General features: G+C 37.3%; 3 protein-coding genes across 4 annotated transcripts in view; 2 read left to right on the top strand and 1 right to left on the bottom strand.

The window, feature by feature from the left end:
- Positions 1 to 10,141, top strand: part of LOC128529789 (calpain-1 catalytic subunit-like) — a 314,185-nt gene extending 304,044 nt beyond the window's left edge. For both annotated transcript variants that reach the window (XM_053503322.1, XM_053503314.1), the window contains exons 6-22: positions 367 to 535; positions 2,173 to 2,256; positions 2,771 to 2,856; positions 2,933 to 3,007; positions 3,366 to 3,526; positions 3,647 to 3,807; positions 3,895 to 3,906; positions 4,119 to 4,330; positions 5,706 to 5,745; positions 5,940 to 6,005; positions 6,298 to 6,355; positions 6,522 to 6,586; positions 7,314 to 7,382; positions 7,571 to 7,649; positions 7,809 to 7,925; positions 8,054 to 8,112; positions 8,555 to 10,141. In XM_053503322.1, coding sequence (XP_053359297.1) covers positions 367 to 535; positions 2,173 to 2,256; positions 2,771 to 2,856; positions 2,933 to 3,007; positions 3,366 to 3,526; positions 3,647 to 3,807; positions 3,895 to 3,906; positions 4,119 to 4,330; positions 5,706 to 5,745; positions 5,940 to 6,005; positions 6,298 to 6,355; positions 6,522 to 6,586; positions 7,314 to 7,382; positions 7,571 to 7,649; positions 7,809 to 7,925; positions 8,054 to 8,112; positions 8,555 to 8,581 — 1,540 coding nt within the window. In that variant the 3' untranslated portion in view covers positions 8,582 to 10,141. The remainder of the gene's footprint in view (positions 1 to 366; positions 536 to 2,172; positions 2,257 to 2,770; positions 2,857 to 2,932; positions 3,008 to 3,365; positions 3,527 to 3,646; positions 3,808 to 3,894; positions 3,907 to 4,118; positions 4,331 to 5,705; positions 5,746 to 5,939; positions 6,006 to 6,297; positions 6,356 to 6,521; positions 6,587 to 7,313; positions 7,383 to 7,570; positions 7,650 to 7,808; positions 7,926 to 8,053; positions 8,113 to 8,554) is intronic.
- A 2,417-nt stretch (positions 10,142 to 12,558) lies between these two features.
- dusp19b (dual specificity phosphatase 19b) lies at positions 12,559 to 16,120 on the top strand. The gene is given in 4 exon segments (XM_053503510.1): positions 12,559 to 12,854; positions 13,065 to 13,111; positions 13,652 to 13,804; positions 15,293 to 16,120. Coding segments are annotated over 4 exon segments (633 nt in total). The 5' UTR covers positions 12,559 to 12,604; the 3' UTR covers positions 15,476 to 16,120.
- Positions 16,121 to 16,469: 349 nt separating this feature from the next.
- On the bottom strand, positions 16,470 to 21,343 carry pnp5a (purine nucleoside phosphorylase 5a). Its single transcript, XM_053503446.1, has 6 exons — positions 21,124 to 21,343; positions 19,478 to 19,647; positions 19,140 to 19,243; positions 18,657 to 18,832; positions 18,337 to 18,527; positions 16,470 to 17,302 (listed from the first exon to the last, which is right to left on the bottom strand). Exons 1-6 carry the CDS (start codon positions 21,144 to 21,146, stop codon positions 17,088 to 17,090), a joined length of 879 nt encoding a protein of 292 aa, XP_053359421.1. The 5' UTR covers positions 21,147 to 21,343; the 3' UTR covers positions 16,470 to 17,087.

The following is a 21,343-nucleotide window of genomic DNA, read 5'->3' as shown; positions in this document are numbered from 1 at the left end:
TGTTGTTGTTGTTGTTGTTGTTGTTGTTAATAATAATAATAATAATAATAATAATAATAATGATGATGATGATATGTCATCTTCATGTATTGCAATCAATAACAATATTAATTTATATTGCATAGGGTATTACTTTCTTTAAGAACGACAATTCTTTATTCTTATTCTTATTTATTCAATATTTTATATCAGTAGTATAAAGCTTCCACAGTAGCAGCAGGGATCTGAGGTGCCAACATTACCAGGGTTACCTGTTGCTGCTACTGTGGAGATATCACAGTACTGAAATAAAATATCACATATACAAAATGTATACTATTAAAATGTATGTGTGTGTGTGTGTGTGTGTGTGTGTGTGTGTGTCAGGCTGAACGGCTGCTATGAGGCTCTCTCAGGAGGCAGCACGTCAGAAGGATTCGAGGACTTCACGGGTGGCGTGACGGAGATGTACGAGCTGAGTAAACCTCCTGCTGATCTTTTCAGTATCATAAGGAGGGCTGTGGAGAGAGGATCACTAATGGGCTGCTCCATAGATGTCAGTATCACATACTCGCACACATACATCATCTGTCTATTTTTAACTTATGTTAGAACAGGAATGACAACTTGGGTGTTGGAGCAGCAGCACATTACAGACCTCAGTGTTTAGCTTTAGTCTCCATACAGACATGTGAAGAATCTTTTAAGAAGCATAGCTGGTTTGCTAAAATTCTTCACATCTCTTGTAGTGCATAAGCAGTGATGTCACGTTCACAAGATTAGATCACAAGTGTTCGCTATTGTCCCTATTGTTAAGAAAGATGCAATCATAGAGCAGATGCATTACTGGTGTTGGGGAAGTATACCCTGTCTTGGCTAAACTACAAATGGGCACTTGGCGTAAATTTTTATTTTTGATCAAATTGTCACTTTAAAACTGTTGACATTGCTTGTAAACTAACCTGCTTCACCAGGAATATTTATGTATATATTGATACTATGAAGGGCATGCAAGTCAATCCAGGGCTTGTGATTAAATTTCTTATAAATGAAGGCATAAAACCGAATAACATTTACAGAAGACTTTAAGCTCAGTACAGTGATTTTGCAACTTAGTTGTTTTTTTTTTTTAAATAATTCTGTCCATAACGCCTACAAAAAATCTTTGTCCACCTTAAAACGCAAAACGCCCTGTTAAATGCTGTTGGGAGCATCCCTAATCAACAGGGGGCCAATCAGAAGCCTAGACAAAACATCACCAGTAGCTTTGTAGAAGTCGATGTGTTCCATCGCTGTTTGTGTCGTCGGGGTTTTATATGTAGCAGCAGTGAGCTTCACAGTACATTCAAGTACCTCTGTTTGTTAATGTAATGTGTGAGTAACTGTATGTACACTAATAGTAATTTTGTAATTATTTTCAATTTTAGTCTTAGTCTCGGGATAAATATCCCTGTTAGTTTTTATTATACAGTATTTAGACAATCTTATACTATTTTTGTTTAGTCAAGTTTTAGTCGACTAAAAAAAGTCTAGTTTTAGTCAAAGGAGCCTTTTAATTATTTTCATTTAGTTTTAGTCAATAAAAATGTAACATTTTAGCAATAAGATTATTATTAATTAACCCTACAGTCAATCTAATCTAGCCAAACCATTTCTTTAAGGTTTTTTTTTTTTAGAAAATTATTATTTTAACATTAAAATGTATCTTTTCATGAATGTTTTCAGCGAATTATATTTATTTTAACCGTCACAATAACTGCGCATGTCTATATTTTTTTTTAACTACAAAACAATAGGAGCAGTATAAACAATGCAGTGTTTTGAAACTTTTTATTTTCTTTTTTTTTTAAATATGAATCTACTGTTGTAGGGATACTGTAGCTCCTATGGGTCACAATCATTTGCTAACCTATTAGCTTAATGTGAAATGGTTGATCTATAAAATAAAATACATCACAACATAGTTATGTTAACGTGGTAACAATTACTGGAAAGAGGCTGTAAAACTGAGGGATGTTTATGGTATTTTTCCGATATTACTACACATCAGCTGTTTTTCTCTGGATCAATATGAAGAAAACGGGCCCAAATATCGGCTCTTCTCTTTGGCCCGAGTAATACTGCTGTATCCCGTCACTGCACGTGCAATTTTCAGTAGCAAACTGTCATTTATTTCTGTCTTGTTCTTTGTAGATCTCTAATACGCGGGACATGGAGGCCGTCACCTTCAAGAAGCTGGTTAAAGGCCACGCCTACTCCGTGACAGCAGTGGACGAGGTGAGTTAGTGATGCCTGGTCCTGACATTTAATGTGAGGAAAATTATGATATCTATTATAAATACACACCGACACTTGTGGAATTAAGGACTACAGTATATTAGATTATTTTTATACGAATATTATTTCTTAGTAGCGTGGTAATGAATCTGTTTGAGTTGAGCAATGCTTTACATCACGGTCATTGCAGAATAATGTGGTGTTAAACCTCTGTGGTGTGTGTGTGTGTGTGGTGTAAAACCACCTCAAGTTTTAGTTTTTAGACACAGCAGCTTTTTTTTTTTTCCTGCTTACCTGAGTCTATAATGTCTAATATAAATGTACAATGCTCTATTTATATTATTTGTTTAACTGTATTCAAAATTCTCCCAAACACTGTGACAAACTAGTGTGATATGTTAGTGGTGTTGTAGGTCTGTTTTACTGAAATGCTGAACACGCTGTAATGTGTCTCTGTGTCTCTGTGTGTGTGTGTGTGTGTGTGTGTGTGTGTGTGTGTGTGTGTGTGTGTTAGGTGGTGTACAGAGGAACCCCCACCAAACTGGTGCGCATCAGAAACCCCTGGGGAGAGGTGGAGTGGACTGGAGCCTGGAGCGATAAGTAAGAAGGAGAAGTATTTAAGGTAAAGCCGAGTGCTGATGCTGTGATGCTGCTCACACTGCTGTGCTGTTTTCAGTGCCAGAGAGTGGGACAGTGTGGACGCGTCCACCAGGAGCAGACTGCAGAACCGCAGCGAAGACGGAGAGTTCTGGCAAGTTTTTTTGTGTTTGTGTGATTTATGAAGATTTGCTTTATAACTTGTCTATTTTTATTAATCTCTTTTCTCTTTGTCTGTATATTTTTCTTTTCTTTCTTTAATCTTACCTTACCTCTCTCTTTATTTGTCTTTTTCTCTCTCTTTTGTTAACCATTTTTTTCTCCCTGCTTTCTGTATTTTTTCTTATTGTACGTTTGTCTATCTGTCTATCTATCTTCCTTCCTTCTCTGTCTCTTTTGTCCAACCCCACTTTCTCCTCCTTCTACTTCCTTTTATCCTTTAACCCTGTACTTCTTTTTCCAATGTCTCTCCTTTTTCTCCTCTCTCCATCTCTCTTTCTTTCCTTTTGCAGGATGTCGTTCCAGGACTTCCTGCGAGAGTTTAGCCGGTTGGAGATCTGTAACCTGACAGCGGACGCTCTGGAAGCCAGTCAGGTGAAGAAGTGGAGCACGTCTCTCTACCAGGGCGAGTGGAGGAGAGGCAGCACAGCTGGTGGTTGCAGGAACTTCCCAGGTGTGTGTGTGTGTGTGTGTGTGTGTGTGTGTGTATGTGTGTAAGCTGCACAGTACGAGAACGTCAACACTGTTGAGTTTCTTGTTTTAACCATTATCCTTTAATTTACACAATCCTCAGCTACATTTTGGATTAACCCTCAATTCAAGATCACCCTGAAGAACCCGGATGTTGCAGGACACAACGATTGCACCTTCCTGGTGGCTCTGATGCAGAAAGACCGCAGGAAACAGCGCAAAGAGGGAAAAGACATGGAGACCATCGGCTTTGCGATATACGAGGTGCGCACCTTTTAAACATCGCTAAATCAAATGTTTCATATCAGTATTGTTTATAATCACTTACTATCTCATGTCCTGCTCTTCCAGGTTCCCAGAGAGGTATGATGCTGGCCGCTGAAGTTTTAGTATGAGTCTTGGCATCCATATGAAAAGTTCAAGCTATCCTTTATGTATATATATTTGTAAATATCTTCACATAGAAATGTGCATAGGTTAATGTGTGAACATTAGGTGTGTATTTATGGTTGCCAAAAAAATGGTGAGTAACTATAACCTCATGGACCCTGTCCCCTGTCCCCTGTCTCTGGCAGTTTGCAGGTCAGTCAGGAGTTCACTTGAAGCAGAGCTTCTTCATGACACACGGCTCCACAGCTCGTTCTGAGCTCTTCATTAACCTGCGTGAGGTCAGCTCACGCTTCCGCCTTCCTCCTGGAGAATACATCATCGTGCCGTCCACGTTCGAGCCGCAGAAGGAGGGCGACTTCGTGCTGCGTGTCTTCTCTGAAAAACCTGCCGACTCGGAGTGAGTTATGGGGAGGAGAGGAGGAATTATACAACACTTGACAGTTTGCGGACAAATTTATTGTATTGTATAGAGCAGTGGAATTTAATCTTTGTTGATTCAATTAATTTATTTTGTTAATTATTTTTTTGATTCGTTGAACATGAACACATGATATAGAATGGACAAATTCTTGAAAAAAGTATAGCACAGTATTTGCCGAAAATAGAAACTGCTTGCATCTACCACAAATACTCACATTTTTGCAAGAGAACCACTTCTTCTTTTGAGTTTAAGTGGTCGGTGCAATGCCACCACCTACTGGATTGGAGAGTGGAGCAGAAGATTGGCAGGAAAAAAGTGTTATCACTTTGTACATGACATTTAAACAAACAACATCATATATCACCAGTCAAAAGATTGGACACAAGTTTGGATTAATATATATATTTTTTCATTCTAGAACAAAACTAGAAAATAACGCATGAGGCATGAGGGAATTAAGTAACAATATCAACAACAGTCAGGTGTAATATTAAGACACAAAGCTCAGCTGTTCTGGATCATTTCTTATAAGAACAGTTTAGTCAAGTGTGTTTGCAAAACCCATCAAGCACCATAATGAAACTGGCTCTCATGAAAACCAGCCCAGGAAAGTAAGATAAAAGCTTAGCTCTGCTGCAGAGGAGACGTTCATTTAGAGTCACCAGCCTCAGAAATCACCAGTTAACAACCAGCACCTCAGATTATGAAGCTTTACAGAGCATAAGTACTGGATACATCTCAATATCAACTGTTCAAAGGAGATTATTACACATTTTGGATGCCTTCAGCGTTTTTTTTTTTTTTAAGTGTAGAAAGAAATAAAAATCAGAGAAGACCCTGGAATTAGAAAGTGTGTCCAAACTTTTGACAGGTACTGTATGTCACACAGCATTTTAATGTTTACCAAATACCTTTGGTAGTATTAACTACTTTAAAACCTGTAAACCATGTCGCTTCTTTACATAAATCAAATATTAAACTTTATCGAATCGTATTGAAACAAAATTAGATCCATGATGCACAGCTCAGGTATTGTACTACAAAGTACTTAAAGTTAGTACTTATTGCTTTAATGTGTGTAAATTAAACCAAACCTTCACCCCATCTTTAAGCTCCTAGTTTGTTCATGTGGGAGATCCAGTGAGATAATGTTAGAAAACAGGACCTATCTAGTGAATCACCCTAATCATGTAATAAAACATTCCACCAAAATAAATCTGGCTCTGATTCACAGAGACGGCTTTTGTTGACCATAAACAGTAAATTAATTTAAGTCAATCACTGCAGCTTTTGTTCCGTACATACAGTATGTGTAAATTGTCTGACCGAAACCTTTTCCCTCTCGCGTTAGGGAGATGGATGATGAAATCAAAGCTGATCTTCCCAAAGTGGTGAGTTGGAAAATATGCAGATGAGCACATGTCAAACAGATATAAATTACAATGTAGAAACATCTAATTTCTGTTTCTCTCTAAATTACCTACTGAATACTACATAATCTGTACACTTGTGCCTCAGTAGACTTAAAACGTTTATCAACAGCACCGTTTCTCTTTCTATTTTCTATGTTTCCTTTTTCTGTTAGGATGTTTTGGATGAGAGTCAAATTGATGCCGGATTCAAGAGTCTGTTCAGACAGCTGGCAGGAGCGGTAAGAACTACCAGGATGGGTGATAAAGTAGATTCAGCCATACAGAAATGACATTCATAATTTAAATTTAGCTAGCTTTAGTCTGGCCAATTATATTAACCGATGGAATTGGCTAGCTCGTCCAACCTGGCATTAGTGAAGAAACATAGAGGTAAAAATTAGCACAACTTACCTCAACATGCTTTTTTAAATTAGGTCAAGTTTGCACAGAAGCTGTAGCACGAATATCTGTGGCAAAGTGCACATATACGTATGTATACGTATGTATATTTTGTGTATGTGTTTTCTGTAGGACATGGAGATCAGTGTTACAGAGCTCCAGACCATTCTGAACAGAATCGTCAAGAAGCGTGAGTCTTGAAATATTATTACCCAATTTTTATTTTACCCAGGATTAAATAGATTTCAGCTGCTACAGAATGCATTGTAGAGCATTTAGGCAACACCACATTAAGAAACTAGATATCTGATACCAATATAAAGTAAATGTGTGTTTTGTCTAAATGTAATCTCCAGACAAGGATCTGAAGACAGACGGCTTTACTTTGGAGGCATGTCGCAGTATGATCAACCTCATGGACGTATCCTTACTCAAGCTTTTTACACTGGGCCATTTCTTCCTTCCTTCTTTTCTTTTCTCACACCCTTTCTTCCGTCCTTCTTACCTCTTTCCTTTATCTTTTTTTTATCCATTCTTTTTTATTCTTCTTTCTTTTCTTACCCTTCCTTCCTTCCTTTTTTCATAACCTTCCTTCCTATTCTTTCTCTTCCTTACTTTTTTGTATACATACAAATGCACTTATCCCAGTATTTCAGTAGTGCTTGGATGCCATTAAGGTAGAGAGTTTTCTTAGTATTGGAACCATGACCACCTTCACGTATGAACTGCTGGCCTCCCAGGAACTCTTTTTAAAAACATGTGAAAATGGCTTAGAGGGAGGTCAGGAATGCTTTGGGGATGTGGCAATAACTCTCAGCTGAGTTCCTGTAATGTGCAAGTGGTGCTGTGAATGATTGTGCGTGCAGTTCCCATGGACAGATACATCTCTTCTGCAAGTTGGAGACATGTTATCTATATATCTATATAGGAAAAGTAGTTGATGTATTTTTTATTATTATTATTATTGTTGTAATGGTTGTAGTAATGCTAGTTGTAGTTGCAGTAGTCTTTTTTTTTTCCTGTAGAACATCTAAGTCTGTGTGGGGCTTTTTCTTTCTTTTTTTTTCTTTTTTTTATTCACTGTCTATCTGCATGCCATGTCCATGTTTGCTCCTCCACATGTTATTCTCTATGACAGATATATCCAGACAGATGGCAGCGGTAAACTGGGTCTCACAGAGTTCCATGTACTGTGGGAGAAAATCAGAAACTATCTGGCAAGTTTAGTTGAAATCATGACCTATTTCTTGTATCTCGTATTAGTTTTTTCTTATGTATAAATATAAATTGCATGTAACGCACATGATGTTAGCTTGCTTATTCAAAAACGATACCAGGACTAAATGACAAGCATTTTACACCAGAGGTAAATAATTATTCAAACTTTTTTTCTCTCTTTGCCCAGGAAGTGTTTAGGAAGTTTGATATAGACAAATCTGGGGCAATGAGCTCCTATGAGATGCGTATGGCCCTTGAATCAGCAGGTGAGTCTGTTTTATCTATTTAATATCTGCCTGTTCTGCTGTCCATCAGGGACTGAAGCTAGGAATTGTGGTTCTCTCGGGAAACACATGTTTCAGGACCTTAAATCATGTAACATATAATGTCTTTCTACACCACTCTGTTTCCTTTTTCCCTCCTAGGCTTCAAGCTGGACAATCGTATATTCCAGCTGATTATTCTGCGCTACACGGAGCAGGACTTGAATGTCGACTTTGACAATTTTGTCACTTGTCTAGTGCGTCTGGAGACCATGTTCAGTGAGTGACCAGCGCACACTCTTAAACGACACTAGATTTAAAAGTTAAAGTTCTGCATTTAGTATCAGTAGACATGGCAAAACCTAACATCTTGTTAACTTTCTTATTCTGTTGTTGTTTTTCTGCAGAGACATTTTATAGCTTAGACACTGACAAAGATGGATTCATCTCTCTAAACTTCCAACAGGTCTGATCCTCAGCTTTTTCCTAATCGGATATCTATCTGTAGTGTATTATGGGCTTCTCATTTTGAAGTTTTCTATTTTTCTTTTTTTTTTTTTTTTTTTATAAAAAAAAATGTAATCATTTGAATTTTTCTTAAGTTTTGTTATTGTTATTGCTTACATAATAGCTGCTAATGCAGCTTAGTGAATAATGATATGAACAAATGAACATAAGATATTAAGTTAAACTAAATTACTATACTTAGACTGTACAAACTAAGTGAAAAATAGTTATGTGGTTAAAATCATGACTTGCTAAACCTATTTAGTACATTGAAATTAGAAGATAATACTATCAGAATTTAGCAGTGCTGTGGTATAATTAATAATACTACTGTATAATCCTGTATGTGGTATAACTCCTGTGTTAATATCTATAATCATCTTCCTTTTTATTTTTTTCAGTGGCTATCTTTGACCATGTTTGCATAAACAGACAGACATCTGGATGCCAGTCTGCTTGCACTGAGACCCACATCTTCCTGCGTCTGGTCCAGAAGTGCCTTATTCATATTGTCATTAGTATTGCTCAAGGTGATGGTATTCAATCAGTGTTTTAGTCCCATTGCTATTTTTAAAGGTGTACTGGTTTCACAACTGGTCAAATGTTTTATTATGTTTAGAGTCATGTATACAAGAAGCCACACTCTGTCCTATGTGTCATTTGTGCATAAACCAAAACAGCAAGCCACTGTCTTATATGAATACAATATACATAAAGTCAACAATCTCAACCGTAAGAAGTGCCAGACAGTGTAGTGTTTACAGCCTCTCTGACCAGGTTTATGCCAGCAATCTCACTTTTCCAGGCCACTTGTAGGACTCCTAAGTTTACCTTGTTGCCAGATACGTATGTTTTCACTTCCTGCGCCAAATGGAGCTCTCCTTCTCAATCATGTGTCAATCAATTCCAGCTGAGACTGTTCCACAGTGTATATGACATAACCTAAGGTAATGACAGTAACTGTCATTATTTAACATGAACAAACTGAATGTCAGCATTAAAACAACAAAAATCATCTCAACCAGGTAAATTTTTAACATCAAGCTCATCAAGTTTCTTTTTAATGATAAATCAAATAAGCCATATAACCAACACTTTCATTAACCAAAATTCAGACCATCGCTGAGTAAAATTAAGTCCACACTGAAATGTTTTCACAATTTACAGCTAAAAATCCACATCAACTATTTAAACAAACATTCATATACAGAATATATAGTGTATTTATTTACTTTGAAGAAATTACTCATGGTTTATTATTACTGATATTTATGGTTGGTTCATGTTAACTAATGCAGTAAAGAAAGAGACTTAAGGGAGCATTAATATAAAGTGATTGAGAGTTTTCAGTTTTTTTTTTATTTTGGATGCACGTGTGCAGGCTGTTAAGTCGGCATTATTACTATTGATTTGTATTTAAAAACAAAATAAAATAAAAAGTTGTTTTTATTAGTTGTTTTTAGGTTTGTGTAGTTTTAGGTCATGGAGCAAACACCTGCATGAACTATGTTTCTTGGGTACTGGGCTATCTGGAAATATGGGTGCCATTACATATAATAATGTAATAACACACCAAAAATCAATCCCATACCTGAATACTCCTGAACAAAAATGCACTTATTTAAGAAGCAAATACACAGCAGTAAGTTAAAGATGCCTGTTCCTATAGATGGTTTGGTGTGATTTCTGCAGGGAACAACAATCAATCTACTTTTGATAAGGGAGGCAGTTACTACAGACCGTGTCACCTGTCGGTCTGATTGAATGTACATGCAAAACACAACAAAAGTGAAATGACTGCATATTTAGAATGCAGAGATGAATATGAGGAAATAAGTTTTGTTGCCAAATGCATGATGTTATGAAAGCTATGCAGATATGCCGTTAATTCTCTTCTCTTAATGCTGGTGCCTGTATTGTGGTCTTTTTGCTCTGGTCAAAAGGCACATCCTGTTTTCTATATTCAGATATGTTTGTTTTCAATAAATACATTTAAAACACAATTCACGTGTCAGGTTAATTGTCAGTGGATTCAGGTTAATGGAAACATTTATAGAAATAACAAGAGTAAATATATTTTAGACACCCTTTTTCTATCCAGCACCATTTTTGTTTTTTTTTGTTTTTTTTTGGGCAATTAAGCTCGAAATTACTATTAAATGTTTGTAATTAAATCTTTATAATAATAAAATGGAGGCACTTTGGTTAGCACAGTCACCTTTCACCTCCAGGGTGTGGGGTGATTCCCACCTCTGTGTGCATGGAGTTTGCATGTTCTCCCCATGCTTGGCGGGTTTTCTCCGGGTACTCTGGTTTCCTTCCACAGTCCAAAGATATGCAGTTTAGGCTAACTGGCTTTTCTAAAATTGCCTGTGTGTGTGTGTGTGTGTGTGTGTGTGTGTGTGTGTGTGTGTGTGTGTGTGTGAGAGAGAGAGAGAGAAATACTTTTTGATGGTTTTGCATGTTAATCAGGTATGTGATTAAATGTTTTGTGTGGGCTGCATGTTTTCACATTTCAAATTGGGCCATGGCCTTATAAGATTTGGGAATGTCTGCACTAGGTAGACTAAAGTGAAAACTTCTATTTTGACAAATAATAAATGTGATCATGTATAAGTGAGACAAAGGAAAAGGAAGACCTCAATAAGATAAGATGACACAAGCAAAAACCGTTGGCCGGAACCAGACTCAAGATGTCGGACGTGCATGTCATGTGAGATGACAATGCCCTTGGATAGCAGTTCTTTGCATTTAATCCAAAGTTTATACTGAGCTTCAGTTCCTCAATAAGCATGTCACTGTAACAAACACTGTTGATTGTTAAACCTTTTTCCTGAAAATGTTCCAATACTGGCCCTTGAGAAAATTTGGAAGCATCAATTTTGCAGCTGATGGTTGGGTAATGCGGATGTTTCCATTCTATACTCTGCTGTTTACTCTCAGGTTTATTGTGATGAATCCATGTCTCATAATGATTCTCTTTAAGAAACGGTCACCATCCAAAATTTAGTTTTCTATCAAAACGCTTCTGTTTATGCTCTTCCCCTAGTTGTTTTGTACACCCTCTGACCACAAAAAAAAAAAAAAAATTATTACTACACACTGTGTGTATATACTATGGATTTTATATCACTTACTCACTCACTTATCGTCTATACTGCTTTATCCTGTATTCGGGGTTGCGGGGGGCCTGGAACTAATCCCAGGAGACTTAGGGCACAAGGCATGGTACACCCTGGACAGGGTACCAATCCATCGCAGGGCGCATACACACACTATGGGCAATTTGGTAATGGAATTTGCATGTATTTGGACTGTGGGAGAAACCCTGAGTACCCGGAGGAAACCACCAAACACAGGAAGAACATGCAAATTCCATGCAGAGGCGGGAATCGAGTCTGGCCTGGAATGGAACCCGGACTCAGGAGGTGCAAGGCGACAGTGCTAACCACTACACCACCATGTCTATGATATATATATATGTGCTGAAAATCTTTTTTTCATTGGTAATATCCTAATTTTCAGAGAAACAGAATTTTGTGTTTTCGTTAGCTCTAAGCCAAAATGAAAAGAAATAAACACTTGATATAAATCAACTTTTCAATGATATTCTACTTAACTGAGATGCACATGTGTGTGTGTGTGTATATAAACAAAGGAATTTGGCCAAAATAATTAATGTTAAAATCCCAGTAACTGAGCAGATTGTGAAATACTCAGACCGGCCCGTCTGGCACCAACAACCATGCCACGCTCAAAATTGCTTAAATCACCTTTCTTTCCCATTCTGACATTCAGTTTGGAGTTCAGGAGATTGTCTTGATCAGGACCACACCCCTAAATGCATTGAAGCAACTGCCAATTGCAATTAGATAATTGCATTAATGAGAAATTGAACAGGTGTTCCTAATATATATATATATATATATATATATATATATAGTTGCTTTTTTTATCTGTATATATACAGGCACACATATAAAAAGGTAATATATACATACAGATAAAAAGGTAACTTCAGATGTATTATACATACACACACACACACATATATATATATATATATATATATATATATATATAAAATACTGTAGCTTTAACCCTGTGTATACAGATGCTGAGGCGTTTTAATTGCATGACTTTTATTTTGAAATGTAACGCAACAGTTTCTCGCGCTCCTTCTCTCATAAATTCAGCAGCACTTTAATGGCGTCTAAACCAGGCTAATGTCACGCAGTGTGTAATAACGGCGTGCTGAGACTAGTGGAGCTCCAAAACCTAATACAAATAATGATAATATAACTCGTGACAGAGGAAGCACTGCCGTGAGACGCGCACTAACTCGTGTACACATCCGGGAAGCTGTGTTATGGTAGAACTGAGCACGCGACAATCTCGTTTATTATTATATTAGAAGCCCGCTTTTAGTAGTGAATAATATTTATAACAGCATGCAGTCCCTCTCTGACGAGCTGCAGAATTTCTCGAGAGCGCGCCTCAAGAAACAGAGCACGCGCATTACTACGGCAACCGGAAAGGTCCTCGTGGAAACGCGAAGAGGCGATGACGGCTTTATAACGGAAGCTTCAGAGGAGAGCGCCACCTGCGGGTTCGTCCAAGATCTGAGCCTGGACCTTCAAGTGGGAGTCATCACACCTTTTCTTCTACTCTGTAAGATACATTAAATACTGGATGACCTTGGTGATTTTAACAGTTTTATTCCAAAACAAATGTTTGATGTTTAATATAAATATAAAAAATTCTGGCACCTTTTATGAAAATGCAAAAAAAAGACACTGGTATTTAATATGCTAGAATAATTATTAAAGGCCATAACCCGAATTAAAGTAAATGGTTTTATTGTGTAGTAAAAGTATGCTAAATTGGGTTCCTGATGTTTTCCCCCCCGAGGCTCACAAGATGCTGCCAGTGACATGGAAACTTTGAGAAAGTTCAAGGTGAAAAATACATTTTCCTTTTCTTTTTCTTCTATAATTGCTGTAAATTTTAGTCTCTACCTGTACACATAGTGAATGTGGGAATTAGTCACACTTTAGTTAAAAGCAGGTGGCACGATGGATTAGTGATCATCACTGTGCCCTTACATCTCCAGGGTCGAGGCTTTGATTTGAGTTTGCATGCTCTACTCGTCCTCCCCGTGGGTTTTCTTTGGGGTTTCCTCCCACAATCCAAAAACACGCAGATTTTACTAATTGCCCGTAGTGTGTAAATGAGCATGTGTGTAATGGATTGGCACCCTGTCCAGGGTGTACCCTGCTTCGTGCCCTAAGTCTCCTGGGATTGGCTCCAGGCCCACCATGACCCTGAATACAGGACGGAGTGGCGAGTGGGTGAGATAGTAGACAAAAGTGTCCCCCAAATGTGTTGCTTTTTTGGGGAAAAAAAAAAATGACATGAAACTGAAAAATGATAAATTATATATTGTGCATGTCCAGCAATGGATGATCCTTATTTAACTGTTTCACTTGTTCTTACAGGTCACTCATGTGTTGAACGTTGCCTGTGGAGTGGAGAACGCCTTCCCTGAGCACTTCATCTATAAAACTGTTTCCATGATGGATCTGCCAGAGACACAGCTCTCCACTTACCTTCCACAGTGCTTTGAGTTCATTGAGGAGGCCAGAAAAAAGGTTTGTGGTTGAATTAAAGTTCACCTTATTTTATTTAATTTCCAGTTTGAATAATTTGTAAATATAAAACAGCTCAACACTAAGATATGAGGATTAGCATTAGTACATATAATCCGGACAACGCTTGTCGTACCTTTAGGGATTCGTAGATAAAAACAGCTAAATTCTATATATTGGCATTAGTAAATATATAGAACAGCTACACGCAACTTTTATCTTAAATATGAGGATTGTACAAAGTAAATGTATAAAGTCGAAAGCCTAGTTACTGGGAGAAGTAAATGTAGAAGAGGTAAACATCAAACAAGGGATCAGTAAATATATTTAAGGTGATTCTTATTTTAGCTGTGGGGATTAGTAAATATGACAACAGCTGAACTGCTAAGTGTAGTGATTAGGATATATGGAAAAATTAAAACACTTAGCTATTGGAATAAGTACATGTAGAAGAGTGCGCGTGGATCAGTACATATATCTGAGGTAACTCATATCTTGCCTGTGGTGATTAGTGTATATAAAGCAGCTGAACACTTAAGTATAATGATTAGTAAATATGGAAAAATCTAAATACTTAGATAATGGGATTATTACGTGTAGATGGGCTGATCAGTAAACCCGGGATAAGTAAATATATCTGGAATAACTCATATCTTTAACTCTAACTCATATTGTGGGCATTAGTAAATTTAGAAACAGCTAAATACTTAGCTACTGTATATGGATTAGTAAATAAAAGAGCTATGAACACTGAACATTCAAAATAAAAAATATGTATTAAAGCTGTTGTGATTTAAAAATTAACTAAAAAATTTATATGGAACATTCTGGAACGTACCTTATTTAGCTTTTCCCTTACCCCAACTCATGAAGTCTCTAAGTGACACCTAATGAAAATCCTGGTGCAGTTATGAGATCTAACTGCATGACATCTAGTCTGAGAATTTTCCAGTGAAATTAACCAGTTCTGACTGCATTTTAAAGAGAAAACAACTTTAGAAAAAATAGCTGTGACATTTGTCACAGGGCTTTTAACCCTTTTAAACCTAACATTACCAGGGAAAAGACCATGTGGCAAATTTTAATATATGTTCCCTGTTGTCGATTATGTGTATATAATATACCTTGAAGGAAAAATGGATCTGGGCTTTTATAGGTTAAAGATCGTAAACACTTGGGTGTGAGTATTAGTCGTGTTAAGATCTTCAATATGTACAGTACTAAGCTTTAAGTCTTTTCTATTTTTTATTAGGTGTATAAATAAGTAAATATTAAGAGCCGCAGAAATATAAGAAATTAGGATACATGACCAAAATTTTTAGCTGAGATTGAATATAAAATTGCTAAACACTTAGGCACTGCCTATTATGTAGTATAATAAAATAATAGAGGAGTGTTGTAGAGATTTCCTATTGCTCTGTATGGTGTAAAGGCATTGTATTGTATGAATGTGCATGCACAGGATGATTTTGAGTGTTTTTTCTGTTTCAGGACGGGGTTGTGTTGCTCCACTGTAATGCTGGTGTGTCCCGCTCGGCCTCTATTGCCATTGCTTATTTGATGGCGAAGGAGAAGACACAGTTTAAGGATGCGTTTAACAGAGTCAGATCAGCTCGACCGTCAATACGGCCAAATGCTGGCTTCCTTGTTCAGCTTAAGGAGTATCAGCCATGATTAATTTATTGCCGTTGCAGCTCATCATGCAGTGTGGATGTTTCAAATTCAGCCACTCATATTTAACACTTAAATTGCAGGAAGCTGAAAGTACACAAACTGTGGAACTGCATTTTTATCGTCAAATCTAGCTCTTACACATAAAATATTACCTTATGGCAAAGATTTTTAATCAGTTTTAGTTAGTTGTAGTAGACTTCAGCATTCTATAATTAATTAAGCAATCTATAAAAATTTAAAACCCAAGACAGCAGATATTCACTTGGACTACGGATCAAAAGGTCAGAGGTACAAACCCCAGCTCCATGCTGCCACTGTTGGGCCCCTGAGCAAGGTCCTTAACCCTTAACTGCTCAGATGTATGATGAGGTAAAAATGTTAGTTGCTCTGGATAAGGGCATCTGCCAAATGCTGTAAATGTTTTTGGACTTTAATTAACTGATGGACACAGTGATTTAAAAACTAATAGACACATCAAAATGCAATAGGATTTTTTTGTATTGTTCACTGTTAAACAGTCAGAATACAGACATGTTTATGTTTGTTTCTTCACTTGTGGATGAGTGGTTTATTACCTTGTACTTCATTGCCATATGCCCTTGAGCATAAATTGATCTGTTTATGAAATAAAAGTATAAAGTTATAGATAAATATTTTTTAGTGTCTTGCGTGTTGATTATATATGTGATTAAAGGTTAGGCTGGGCCGTAGGAAATTTTTTTCATATTGTGCCATGGCCTCCTTACATTTGGGAGTGTCCGATTTAGGAAAAGCTGTGCTGTGTGCGAGATCATGTAAATGCTTAAGCTATGTAATTGCTTGTTCAGAAGATAAAATAAATTTTTACAGGCAGTTGGAAGGCAACTTTAAGGTGGAAAGACTTTACAAACTGCACCTTTGTAGAAAAAGCCTAATTCAGAATGTTACATTATAAGGAAGTGTGAGTGATCATACAGGGCAGAAAGTCAAAAAAAGTTACTTGCACACGAAAAAATCATTTTGTAAAAGTTGGCATCTTTATTATAAGAATTTCATCCTATTTACTGCAACCAATTTAATATTGGTTTTAGCGACTTATCCACTTTTAGTTTTAAAGGCTAGTTACATAAATCACATGCACATCATACTCAGGTTATTCTCTTAAGTCAAGTCAGTGTAATGAAAAACACAAACATGACTGAAGCATATTGTAATAAATATACAACTTTAATCCTGATAAAAAAAAAGACAAAAACAATCTATACATCTACTGTACAGTAAAGGCTTTCATAAAGCGATCAACAGCTTACTTTGATTTTAAATAATTTAAATATATAATGATTAAAAGGTTTAAAACACTTTTCTCTATATACATCTACAAAAGTTTGTGTTTCCTTCTCTAAAGGAATGTACATCGCCAGAGATTCTCACTAATACCAAATATAAACATGAATGATATTTGTGCACTTCAGTAGAATTGAGTAGATTAAACAAGAAACACAAACATGCAGCAGAACACTAAAGAGTGTGATGGCTCAGTGTGGATGAGCTGAATGTTTCACAGTACTGACACTGATCATGTGTTTAAGAACATGGCTTTGTGTTTCAGTGATCAGCGGTTTTCAAGTTTGGTTTAGGAGTAGTTATTGTGCCCAATGCGGGTGACCATGGTGGACACCAGCCTCTCCAGCTGCTCTGCTCTCTGTTTGCCCGTCTCAAGAACCTCCTCGTGGTTGGCTTTCTCCTTGCTTTCATAGTCCATTACAGCCTGGTTGGTTATCAGAGACAGAGCAAAGATGCGCAGTCCACAGTGACGCGCCACAATCACTTCATGAACCGTGCTCATCCCTGAGAGGAAAGAAAGAAAAAAAATGGAGTGGTTACATTATGCCCTTAGTCCCAGATTCATCTACAATTTCCAATGCAGGCCCAGTTATAACAGTTTATGTAAAAAAAAATATATATATAAATAAAAACTATAATAAAATATAAAAAAAAGAATGAAACTGAATATAAATATCAAATCTAAGTGCTATTACATCATAACAGAGAAGCCAAACATGCACAATGTGCAAATACAGACCAGACTAGTTTGCCTGGGAAACCCAGCTCTTTCTAATTAAACTAGTCAGAAGATATGGATTTTTTTTAAAAATCCCCAAAAACGCTCCTGTGCTCTTTCCTAATGACAAATGGAACCATCTGTTTAAGCAACACATCTGTGACCTGTGACATCAAATCAGGTATTAAGTCACATTTTCTGTGATTTGAGTTATGTATATTGTAAAATTCCTGGTTTAATAAGCTCTCTTTTGCCACCACGTTTATTACTGTATTATGTGCATTTCCTGTGATATGGCCAGTGCGAGTTTGTTGAGAAGGGGCTTGGGGATATTTAAATGAGGGCTCTATGATTTAGTAAGAAAGAGGAAGCCCTCAGCTACATTTAGACACCAGGATGTCCCTGCTATCCCTAAAAATAACTTTACCAGCAGCACAGGTTTGTAGTAACCAGCTTGGATAGTGTTCATTAAGCTGCTTTAAAACAATGTTTAGGATTAAAAGACTCTCAAATGTGTTGAAGAATTAGGAAAATAAGGTATTTATCATGACTTGAAACATTTTTATATTTTCACCTACTGTCTAGCATTTTGGCAATAACGCAAAAAACCAACCCGTGTAACTTAATACCTGTCTTGATATGAAGGGTCAAATTTAATGTCAAAACATTGTGGTTTTTCGACATAAATCTTACGAGGCTTTGGATCTGGATTAGGTCTTTATCAGATTACAACTCAATTGTGTTTTGCTCCTGATTAAACACTGCCTTGAGGTGGGAAGAGCTTTGAATTTCACATTATAGGTTATAGCTGGATACTCACCAACTGCATCAGCACCCAGTTTGTGCAGCATGCGACACTCAGCTATGGTCTCGAATGAGGGTCCACCAAGCACACAATAGACCCCCTCCCTAAGGAAATCACCGTAACCCAACTCAGTGCCCACGTCCATAGCCAGCTGCCGCAATTCGCGGTCATATGCGTCAGACATACAGGGAAAACGCACGCCAAACCTGGAGAGCACATACATTCTAGTTATGAACGATTTATGAAATACCTCCAAAAATGATTATTTGTTTACATTGTACATGTTAATAATCTAGTAATGAAATTGTGAAACCTTGCTTCATCCGCTTACATACCTTTCATCATTAGGGCCTATCAGCGGATTGTTGCCAGCAAATCCAGGCATGTTCAGATGGTCTTTAATGATCATGATGTCTCCCACCTTGAAGTCCTGATTGAGGCCTCCTGCAGCGTTGGTCAGGATCACAGTCTCTACGCCAAGCAGCTTAAATATCCGCATGGGCAGAGTGATCTAGGAAAGCAAAAAATAGCAAAACATAGCAATTATCACAGCAGCAGCACATTATTAAGAGAAAACAATACCCTGTGGACAAGTGTTACTAAATTACACCCAAGAACTTATTGTGACTATAATGCATATTTATTGTAGCTTTGATTTAAAAAGTAATTGTGCATTCTATGATCTTTTCCAAGTTCCAAATTCCTTATACAGTATAGAGACACTGCCTGCAAAGATTTTTTAAAATCTACTGTGTGACTGACCTTTTATGGAAAAAAATAATAATAATAATAAAAGGTCTATTATGGGATGTTTGTACCTTTTGAATAGGGTATCCCTCATACAGATGGAAGCGGCCTTGCATGCAGACACATGGTCTTCCTTTCAGAGTACCAAACACAAGCCGTCCAGCGTGTCCATGCACTGGTTAAAACAGAAAATGAAATAAGATTGTCATGATAAAGCTGTAGTTTAATGCTGCAAAACACAAATTTTCAAGTGTAAAAAAGACACAGATTTTCAAGTGTAACTTGAAATAGCAAGATAGTTAGTACTATTCCATGGGTCAAAACCATAAAGCTATATAAACAGCTGTTTATGCATGCATAAAGCTCCTTATTCAGACAGCAGAACATGTGAGCGTGTAGACAGACTGACCTGTACTCTGGGGGAAGTTGGGAATGTCTCTGTAGTTAAAGGCCACTTGATCTTTCAGCATGTCTGCCAATCCGCCCAGACCCGAGCCACAAACGATGCCCACCAGCGGGCGCACTGCAGTCTGAGCCAACAGCCAGTCAGCTGTAGCCTGGCAATCATCATAACTGTACCTGAACGGAAACAAAAAGCACACACACAAAGTTAACATGTGACTTATTATTGTGTAATCAGAATCATCCAGTATGCCCACATGCTTAAAGAGTAAGCCTTTCTCTGGCTTTCTCACGCTAGTGCCTGTGTGTACACGTCATAATGTGCTGCTCGGCTCTCACACATTCCACAAACCACAATCGAGTCATGTACAGAACAAACCAGAAAGGTCGTTATAGAAACCTGACACACTACACACACTCCCACATAGGAACTCCAAGCTAGGTGCAACACATACAGAATTACAAGAAACACTTTATTACCTAAATAAAAATCTGCTTCATTACACAAAGAACACTGCAATATGAGACCATAAACAGATAAGAGGATCATTCAGACACCTGATCCAGACTTTCTCCGTTATTTTAGGTTGAGGATCTCCCCTTGCTGAGCGACTAAAATAACTCTCCTCTGACCTTAATAGACATGCGGTCGTCTTCGGTGACCTTTCATAAATATAAGTATAGTGCCAGACTCTGACATCTGGATTTTGATGTGTTCTGAATTTTGAAGTTAACGGCTAATATGGGGAGATAGCATATGAACTAGTGTGATGTTGGGTTTAGATGCAGGGTCTCAACTGGTTACAGTGCAATCAAAGGTTAATGCGTATATACAAGTGTGTGCATGAATTCCTATGATGAGCTGCTGTTCCAACCAGGGCATGTCCTTGCCCACAGGATAGGCTCTGGATCCAGAATACCACTGACCATGATAAAGTGGTACTGATGATTTAAACTCAATCATCTATATATCAGGGCTGCTATTGTTATTTATTGTATTGTATTATATTCGTAGTCGGAATATGGGCATAAGTGTCTCAGTGGTAGGTTTTTCGGCTGTCATGTCCAGGCCTTACGAGATTGATACCCACCCAATGCCCAAACCGCAGCCACTGGACATTGCACTGTTGCGGGTTTTTGCTATCTCAGATAGTTCAGCCGTGGCGATGCCTTATACTCATGCCGAAAAATTGGCTTATAACTTCCTGAGTGACATCACGAGGTCGTAACATGACCAAAAAGCACACAGATTGTGTGGTGTGCCAAAGAGGCGATGGCGCATGTGTTTGGGCCTGATCATCATTGCTTTGCAACTATATTCTACTTATATTGTATTCCTGCTTATTTATTATTTAAATACTATAGATTTACTTAATCTCAAAGGCAAATACAAATTAATTAACACATAAATAAACTGCAATATAAAATGCATTTAAAAAATGAGTGAATAATAACAATTCACTTAGAACTCACTAAAGCTTAATATTATTATATGTAAGTGGACATACAGTCAAACCCACGGGCACGAGCGCGCGCATGCGCACACACACACAGCGTTTATACACGCTACATAAAAGCGCACAGACACGATTACAGTCTAAATTCAGTAAATACTCATAAAATAATATGAAAAAAAGTACACACGCTACTCACCCGGTATTATTCTCAGGAAACATGTCTGTAATTAATTGTATCCTTTAAAACTCAGTCACAGAAAAAGAAACTTATTTCTTTAACAAATCTCAAATGACTGCGACTTCCAAATTAAACGAAACACCCGTGTATATGAATGAAATAAAACTCAAAAGCTGCGACAGAAGCTAAAGCCTTAAACAAGCTGCGACAGAAGCTAAAGCGCGGAATTAAACCTGAA

The sequence above is a fragment of the Clarias gariepinus genome, chromosome 1 (assembly GCF_024256425.1).
Source record: "Clarias gariepinus isolate MV-2021 ecotype Netherlands chromosome 1, CGAR_prim_01v2, whole genome shotgun sequence".
In the NCBI taxonomy this organism is placed as follows: Eukaryota; Metazoa; Chordata; class Actinopteri; order Siluriformes; family Clariidae; genus Clarias; species Clarias gariepinus.
The sequence above is the reverse complement of the archived record's forward strand: the minus strand, read 5'-3'. Positions and strand labels throughout refer to the sequence as shown.